At 33.9% G+C, this 9,785-nt stretch overlaps 1 protein-coding gene across 1 annotated transcript; it reads left to right on the plus strand.

Annotated features, from left to right (window-relative positions):
• Positions 1-3,877: 3,877 nt before the first annotated feature.
• LOC126025943 (olfactory receptor 5K1-like) lies at positions 3,878-4,846 on the plus strand. Its single transcript, XM_049785660.1, has one exon. The coding sequence runs from the start codon at positions 3,878-3,880 to the stop codon at positions 4,844-4,846; it is 969 nt and encodes a 322-aa protein (XP_049641617.1).
• The last annotated feature ends 4,939 nt before the right edge of the window (positions 4,847-9,785 follow it).

Here is a 9,785-nt window from a genome sequence, read left to right on the forward strand (position 1 = left end):
TCCACTGTAGGATTGCAAAAATACAGAAAGCATTAATTGGATCCCCAATGATTATAATGAAGTTAACAAGTTATGAACCTGGCAGACCTAAGATCATGCTATTTTACTTACTTAATACAATATCTGTTTTCTTATTAGAAAAGTAATCCTCAAGCTAGAGAGACATAGTTCAGAGGGAAGGAAAGTAAGTTTTTCATGCAAGATACCTGGCAGGGGTCTCAAACTCACGGCCCGCGGGCCAAAACAGCCCTCCCTACAACAATTTGTGACCCTGCCCTAGAGGAATCTTTTTCTATTTTGTTTTGTTTTAGTTGTTTGGGTCACACCCCTCAATGTTCAAAGCTTACTACTGACTTTGCATTCAAGGATCACCCCGACTTTGCCTCCTGCGGCCCCCAGGTAAATTGAGTTTGAGACCCCTGATAGGGTTTACTCCTAGTACTATATAGTCTCATAAGTCCCAGGAGCAAATCCCCCAAGCACCAAGTCAGGAGTAGCTCCTAAAAAATATCCAAGTGTGACCCCTCAAAAAGACAAAAGGGGACGGGCCAGAGCAATAGCATAGCAGTAGGGCATTTGCCTTGCATGCAGATGACCCAGGGACAGACTAGGGTTCAATCCCCGACATCCATATGGTTTACAGAGCTTGCCAGGAGAGATTTCTGAAGACAGAACTATGAGTAACCCCTGAGTACCCCCTGAGTGTATGGTCCCAAAACAAAAACAAACAGACAAACAAGCAAAAACAATAAAAGAGGAAAAGTACTACTCACATATTTATAATGAAATAGAGGAAAAAATAATAATTGGTTTCATTAAAGTTCTATTGTCACAATATTATTGTGATATTTTGTGCCTTTTTTCCTTTATGTTTCAGATTTTCTTGGAAAAATAGGGCTTTTCTGTACATAAATTTAATAGTTTACTTTTCACATATTTTCTTTTATTTGTTTTAACATTATTTTACGCAGAAGTCCATTTTAATGGTTTTGCAATAAAGCATCAGATAGATTTTGCTTAATTATGTTGATCAAATAGTTACCACTTATTATTTTGAATTCCTTCCTATTATAAATGACATTACCATAATATCATTATTTGCAATTTTTGAGTTTTTATTTATTTCTTAGTTCCAGAGTGAATGCTACTGGTAAGATATGAGCAGTTAAGAATTTCCTTTATTTACTGCCAAATTATGTTCTAATAATTGTAACAATTTATACTTTTCCAGGAATGCAATTTTATACCATTTACTGCATTTTAGACAACACTTATCATTTTATAATATTAGTATTGGAATATCATAAAGAAACATGTTCTCAAAATTCTTTAAGTATAGTACTCTGATTAGTAATGAGGTCAAAATATTTAATTTGTTAAAAAATATTTTAATAGTATTTTCTTTATTTCTTTCTAGTAATTTTTTATTTTGTTTTATTTGGTGTCCACACCTGGTGATACTCAGGAGTTACTACTAACTCTGTGCTCATGAATTATTCCTGGAAATGCTCAGGGGATGTTTAGAATTGAATCTAGATTGGCTGCATGCAAGGCAAGAGCCTTATTCACTGTAATAAACTTCAGCCCCATCTAGTGATTATTCTTACAAAGCTATTAATGTGATAAAATAAAAATTTCCCACTTTGTCATTTTTCTTATACATGTCTTTGACATTGTTCTATAATTGAGTTTAGTGATCTTTAACCTTGGGGATTCTTCCAATTTTTGACAGCATATACATTTTTAACATACAAATGCACATATGTAAGTTTTTATTATAGACATTGCATGTATAAGTGGTATTATAAGTAATTGGAAGGGTTTAGTAGTGCCTTTTGCTCTTTCCCCCTCCTTTCCCTCTTTTCTACTCCCTGCTTTCATATACATCACTTTCTGAAAATCAAGTTTTAAAAGTACCTTGTAAATAGTTTTTACCCAGAGCATTTTTTTAGGGCTTCATGATTTACAGCTATTCATAACTAAATTTTAGGCATACAATATTCTAGCACCAGTCCCATCACCAGTGTCAGCTTCCTTCTGCCAGTGTCCATATTTTGCCTCCTTTCCTCAACCCTAGCCTGACTTCCTGGCATGCACACTTTTATGTTTGGTGATTGTAGTTTGAATCTCATACTTTCAGTGTTGTTGACTCTGTGCTTTGCATGTATAAGTAAACCACTCCTCTACACTACCAATGTATTCAAGGTCCTATACTGCTACTCCCTTACTTACCAACTCCTTCTTATCCCCTTGATTTGTTTGCTTCTCTGTCTTCTTTAATATACTGTAGGGTCTAGGATGATTGAATAATTTTCTTCCCCATTTATATCTTGCTTTCCCTTGCCCAGTTATTCTATATACGAGATATTAGTTCTATCATTATGTGTTTGCACTTCTGACTTATTGCACTTAACACAATACCCTTTTTTCAATTTCATCCAAGATGCAATAAATCACATAATTTTGTCCTTCTGTGAAGCTACACAATATTCCATTATATACATACACCACACCTTGGGAATTCACTAGTCTTTTATCAAACAGAAAGGTCTGTTCCATATCTTAACTATTGCACTCTGTGTTATGGTCTATATGTCCTTTTGTTGTTGTTTGAGATTGTTTTTGGCCATACCCTGCAGCATCCAGGGGATATTCTTGGCTCTGCATTCAGAAATCACTCCTGGTAAGCTTAAAGGACAACATAGGGTACTGGGGATTAAATCTAGGTCAGTCCCAGTTGTTTGGTTATATGGTTACAAAGCATCTTATTTTAAAATGTGTATTCCACTGCAATTACCTGTAACAAAAAATTACATGTAACAAAAAGTACATGTAGCAAAAATTTAACATCTTAACAATGCTCAAGTACAATATTATTAAGAAATTCATATTTCTGTACAAATATCATCATCCATACTCAGAAATTTTCAATCTTCTTGACATCAAATTTTGTGACTACATCCCCATTTTCTCCCTCCACTTACAACTTTCATCTACTTTTCTATGAATTTATTTACTTTAATTCATTTAAATGTTGGTATCAATATTTGTTCTTTGTGTCTCATTAATTTAGAAAAATACAAGCTTTAATATAATGCATGCCTTCGTATGCCAGAATTTCACTAATTTTTAGAGCCAAATAATGTGTCCCTGTGTATTTTTCCAAGTCATTCACTCTCTGAGTGACATTTGAGATGTTTTCATCTTTTGACTCATAAATAATGCTACTATTAATATGAATCTTCAAAAATATCTCTTTAAGCAACATTGTTCATTAGTATGTGTAGTCACTATTTGGAACCAATGATCCCAATTATTGAGAGGGCTTTATATAGTCAATTATTATGAGCAGCTTTATATAGTCAACTCATATTACCGAATTTTTTCCTGGCTCAATATTATTTTCATGAACTTAAAAGTTGTCTTTTGTAGATTCGAGTTAATGTTTTTCTTTAAAATTTTGATAAAAATATTAATAATTTGGATAAATTTAATAGTTTCAGGAGATTGATACCACTGCTCCCTGCTCTCAGTACTAACTAAGCTTAAATCAAACCCCAGGTCACACATGAAAATAATAATATTCTTTTTTTCCCCTTCAGTTTTTGGGCCACACCTTGCAATTCTCAGAGGTTATTACTAGCTATCTGCTCAGAAATAGCTCCTGGCAGGCACGGGGGACCATATGGGACGCCAGAATTTGAACCAACCACCTTAGGTCCTAGGTCGGTTGCTTGCAATGCAAACGCCGCTGTGCTATTTCTCTGGCCCCAAAAATAGTAATATTCTTGGATCAAAAACATAAGCAATGAAATTGATCATATTATAAATTAATATTTTATTTCCACATGCTTTTTCCACAACAGAGAAAGAAAGAATGGCTGAAGAAAACAATACCTTAAACACTGAGTTTATCCTTGATGGATTTACAGATCACCCAGAGATGAAACCCCTTCTATTTGTGGTATTCTTTATTGTTTATCTGATCACCATGATAGGAAATCTTGGCCTTGTGGCATTGATTTTCATGGAAAACCGTCTTCACACTCCAATGTATATCTTTCTGGGCAACCTTGCTATTGTGGATTCCTGCTGTTCCTGCGCCATTACTCCAAAGATGTTAGGAAACTTGTTTTCTGAGAACAAAAAGGTTTCCCTATATGAGTGTTTAGCACAATTTTATTTTCTCTGTACAGTTGAAACTGCAGACTGCTTCCTCCTTGCAGCAATGGCCTATGATCGGTATGTGGCCATATGTAACCCACTGCAATACCACACCATGATGTCAAAGAAACTCTGTGTTCAGATGACCATAGGGGCTTATATAGCTGGAAACATGCAGTCCATGATTCAAGTAGGGCTTTTATTTAAGTTAACTTTCTGTGGATCTAATCATATTAAACACTTTTTTTGTGATATTCTTCCTTTATATAGACTCTCCTGTGTTGAACCATATGTCAATGAATTGGTTCTCGTTGTGGTTTCAGGTTCAATTCAAATTTTTACCATAAGTAGTGTCGTTGTTTCATATCTCTACATTCTTTTTACTATTTCTAAAATGAAATCTAAAGAGGGAAGGATCAAAGCCTTTTCTACCTGTGCATCCCACTTTTTGTCAGTTTCCTTATTCTATGGATCTATTTTCTTCATGTATATTAGATCAAATTTACTTGAGGAAAGGGACAAAGATATACCAGCTGCTATTTTATTTACAATAGTAGTTCCATTACTAAATCCTTTTATTTATAGTCTGAGAAATAAAGAAGTAATAAATGTGTTTAGAAAAATTCTACGGAAAAACAGAACTCAAATAAGTTTTAAACAAAGGACATCTACTATGGCTTAATGATGTTTTTTGTTCTTAATGATCTACATGTAAAAATCTCCAAGTGAAACTACAAGAAGAATATAAATTTTAGGTATAATGTTAAACTATCACAAACAAGTAGCAGTGTTTAAGGGATAATATATATAGAGAAAGGAAGAAATAGCTGAGCTAAATATTGTGAAATATAAATATTAAAGGTAAATATTTAATAACTAATTTATTAATTTCCCAAGCTCACAGAGTAACAATAGTCAAAAATATGAAATGAATAGATATTGCAAATATAAAGAAACTATCTACTAACCATTTTCAGCAGACAATTTTAGTAGCTTAAAGATCATCACTCAAGCTAAAAGAGCATATGAGGTTTTAACTTATGATATCACTTATAACTTAGAATGCTGAAGTTGAGAATACTAAATTTTGGATACATTTTTATAGTTTAGAGAGAGGTAGTGAGGAAGTGAATGTTTCTAATAAAAGTGAGTATAATAGGGCCAAGCCAAAATTTGCATGAATTGAATGATTAAACCAGTAATATATTCAGTAGTATTGTCTTCACAGTTTTATTTATTCCAATATTAATTATTCATAAATATGTTATAAAGTCCTACAAAAGTAATCTAATCCATCTCATGGAGTATTTGAAGTTACCTTCTGTCAGTGAGTGGGTGATATTAACTTTTCTTATCTCCTTTCCTAAAAGATGAAACTGTGCTTCACAATAGGAATACCAATATATACAGACCTGAAGGACAATATAATTATTGAACTGCAAACTGAATTTATGAACAAATTACACTATTTTTCTCTGGCAAAATCCAAGATTGTGGATTTTGGGGAAAATGAATGAAGCTAGTCTGATATAATGTAAGAATTATGTTTGAATTATCCATTTAATAGAGTATTTAATGAAACTCTAATATGTGAAAGGACTGCTGTAAGTTCTAGAATAAATTAGTTACCAAAATATCAGTTTTCTTTTTTTTTTCTTTCTTTGGTGGAGGGTTTTGGACCAGAAAAATTGCTCCTGGCTTGAGGACAATATGGGACACCAGTGAATCAAATCGCTCTCTGTCCAAGGTTAGCCTGTGCAAAGCAAATGCCCTACCGCTTGCGCCACCACTCTGGCCCCAAAAATGAATGAGGCTAGTCTGATATAATATAAGAATTATGTTTGAATTATCTATTTAGTATATTATTTAATGAAACCCTAATATGTCTTTGGATTGCTACAGGTTCAAAAATAGATTAGCTATCAAAATACCAGTTTTTCTTCATGTGAAATAATAGAACATTTCCATGATTTTTAGTGAGCAACTTGTTGAACAAGAAGGATTCATATAAAGTAAAAAATCAAATTTCTCCTTTTTCATTTTCTTTTGATGCTATAAGGTTACATTTATTTTCTAGAATTTAATTGTCAGGTTGCAGCTAGAATCCAGCAGGTCAACCACCGGACTGTATTTTCTTCTCTAATTCTACAACACTACTTTTACTAACTTTATAAAGTATGTTGCATATTTCTTAAGATCATGTCCCATTTAATTTAAACAATATTACTTCATCTAAATTACCTTGCAAGAAGTTGGAACAAAAGATAAAGATGGAAATTGTTTCTGAGGGAAGTATATTTCAGAAAATGTAGCTGTTGGTGGTTCATTCATTTATATTTATATTTGTATAATGACAATTCTTCTGAATATATATTCATATATATTTGTGCGATAATAAATCTTGTCTACCAAAGTATTGTCACTTCAGGGGCTTGTGAATTTACCCAATCCTATGGAGAAACTATTTAATAGTTTTTCAGTTAATGTCAAAATGTTTCCTTATATATATAAAAATTGACTGTTCACTTACTCTAAATATGTTTACTGCTGGCAATGCTGTTTTTATAAATTTTATATGGGGCAAAGTGATAGTACAGCAGGTAGGGTGCATGCCTTGCACTAGCTGACACAGGTTCAATCCCTGGCATCACATATGGTTCCTCAAGAACTGCCAGGAGTAATTCTTGAATGCAAAACCACAAGTTACCCTGTGAAGGGCCGCAGCAAGAGGGTGTTTGCATTGCACAAGGCTGACCAAGATGGACCTCGGTTCCATCCTTGAGCCTCACCAGGTATGGCCCCAAAGACAACATAAAATACTGTATTTATACATTTAATTACTAGAGTCTTGCCCCTGTCCTAATATTCTATTTCTATTACCAGTTTGAGTTGTCAACTCACCAAGAGTTTGGTGGACTGAAGAATAATAGTCCATATATTAATTTATACCATGTTACTTAACACTCTTAGAAAGATCTTTATTTATTAGTATTTTATTAGTCTTTATTTTTCTATCCAAGTCTAGCCCAGAAAGAGTTCCCTGAAATTGGCATTGCTTTCAGTGCATGGCAACTTTAATACCCAATTTTACTAACTGAATCATAAACAACACTGATGATATATGGATGATGCATAATGTAAGATCTTGAATTCATTCAACTTTAAAAATAATACTAAATATTAAAACTTATTTTGCAGTATATAACATCATAACAATCATAGGACCCATAAATTCTGCACCTATGTATCTATCCCACAAACATAAAAATCAATTTATAAAACATATGTGCATAGTTATTAATCAAAGTGTTGTTTTTAATAGCCAAAAGTTAGAAACAATGTCAAGAGCTGAAAGATTTATGAATGAATAAAATAATTTGGTGTTTATGTGTATAGAGTGAAACACAACTTATCTATAAGCAAAAGGTGATCAGTGATCCTGGAAAGATAGTATAAAAGTTAAAGTATTTTGTAAAGCAAAGCACTGGTTGAATCCTCTTCAATACATATGGGCCTCTATGAAACATCAGGAGTGATCCGTGAGCTAGATAGAGCCAAAAGTAAACCCTGAGCCTTGTTGAGTGTGGTACAAAAAAAAAAGAAACTTATGAAAGTTGAACAATTTGAATCTACCATTTCCACATTTACATATAATAAAATTTTATAAAGGAATACATTCTTACACATATATAATCAAATGAAGAAAAATAGGAAAGTAGGGGCTGGAGAGATAGCATGGAGGTAGGACATTCGCCTTGCGTGCAGAAGGACGGTGGTTCAAATCCTGGCATCCCATATGGTCCCCGAGCCTGCCAGGAGAGATTTCTGAGTGTAGAGCCAGGATTAACCCCTGAGCACTGCTGGGAGTGACCCCAAAACCAAAAAAAGAAAAAAGAAAAATAGGAAGTTATCTTGAATCATGAAAGAAGGAAATGCTGAAAGATCAAATATGGACCTCAAAATCTGAAACTTAGAAATGAAGACTCTAGGTTTATATAATCAGAGTAATGAAAGAGAAAGTATGTCAACCAAGGCTTAAATACCTAGGATATCTTACCTAAAGAAAGAAAATATGTGTAACAAGATAAAAGTAAATAAATAACAAATAATAAAAGATAAATGAATAAAACTTAATAACCTGCCTGCAGTAATTCTACTTGCAAGAATAAAACATACACTTTGTGAAGCAATACTTGATTCTTCAGGTTTGAAATTACTTAATATTTACAGAGCACCGTGGAATTAATCTACTTGTATGCTCCGAACACTTTTGAAACTTTTTAAAGACATCAGAAAAAAATAAGATTAAATGGGGAAAGTATATTTCAAATATTTAGAATTTCTATTTGTATTCTAAATTATTCCCCCCTTTTATTAAATACCATAGTGACAAAGTTGTTAGTGATTGAGATGTATAAATTAGAAATATAAACCTTAACATACAAGTCCCTTTGGGTGACAACAGTGGATCAGCATTTGTTAACTTAGAAAAGGCAGAGTTGAATATATATTTTATATATGTGTATATAAATAATTAATTAAAAACATACTGTGTGATAAAATTCACATAAGCATATGATTAACCTACATTAGCCATCTGAGATACTGCAAGGAAAAAGGTATGATGTGAGAAAATTGGAGAAAGACAGAAGGCATTTTCAAGATAAAGACTTCCATGAATTACTAAATGAAAAGAAAAGTAGAGACATCTGCAAATTTAAAAGATATAGGAAGTGGGTATACTGCAAATAGGCATCACACATAAATTGGAGATTCAAAAGTTCTGGGTGGAATTCACAGAAAATTAACTTGAGGGTTTCTGGCAGTGAGCTGTGATATTGGAAAGTCAGGGTGGTAGAGGAGGTGAGGGAGGGGCACTGGCAATACTCCTCAACTACAACCACTGCTGCTGGCAAGTGTCTTTTGTGACAAGATGACCTGATAGTGATGAGGCTCTGAGGTTGAGTCCCCACATGGAGGCCCAGTGCTCATTTGCCTATGGGCAACTGTGCAATTCAGATGGAGAAATTTTTTCTATATACTGAGTATCATTTTTTGCTTTATATATTTGGAATTTCACTAAATGGGTGGCTAATGAAATCTTCCCTATATTTTGTGCCATGGGCACTTTATTTTCAATACTACCCTTTATTCAGAGGAAGCCATCTTTACCACCACCTGACCTGCCTAGAAAAATCCAGGAGGTAAGACAATAGGGAACCCAAGATAACATGATTCTCTCTTTGCTGCTACCATGTTACTTTTCTGAAGCAATCGAAGACATTCCGGCTATGGGAGAAATGAGGTTTGCTGTTCTCAGAAACTATGAAACCTTACACGTCTGAGGACTAGTCAGGCTAGGAAAAAGATTGAGCTCAGAATTTCTAGCGAATTAGATAGAAGTGGGGCCCTTAGAATCTTCTAGGAGGGAACCTGAAAGTAGTTACCAATAATCAAAAAATAGAGAAGTCGGAGTTGGGAGGTCTGTGGGAGGCCATGCCCCTAACCCTGATGAACCAGGTACCTTCCCTTGGCAAGTGTGTGACCCTTTGCAACCAACAGAGGTCACTGAGGAGAGTCTCTGAGCAGTTTCTTCCTGACAATTAGGCACCTGAAGCCTG

The sequence above is a fragment of the Suncus etruscus genome, chromosome 13 (assembly GCF_024139225.1).
Source record: "Suncus etruscus isolate mSunEtr1 chromosome 13, mSunEtr1.pri.cur, whole genome shotgun sequence".
NCBI classification, from domain to species: Eukaryota; Metazoa; Chordata; class Mammalia; order Eulipotyphla; family Soricidae; genus Suncus; species Suncus etruscus.

Coding starts and splice junctions, on each gene's coding strand:
- LOC126025943 (XM_049785660.1), top strand. CDS start 3,878: ATGGCTGAAGAAAACAATACCTTAAACACTGAGTTTATCCTTGATGGA.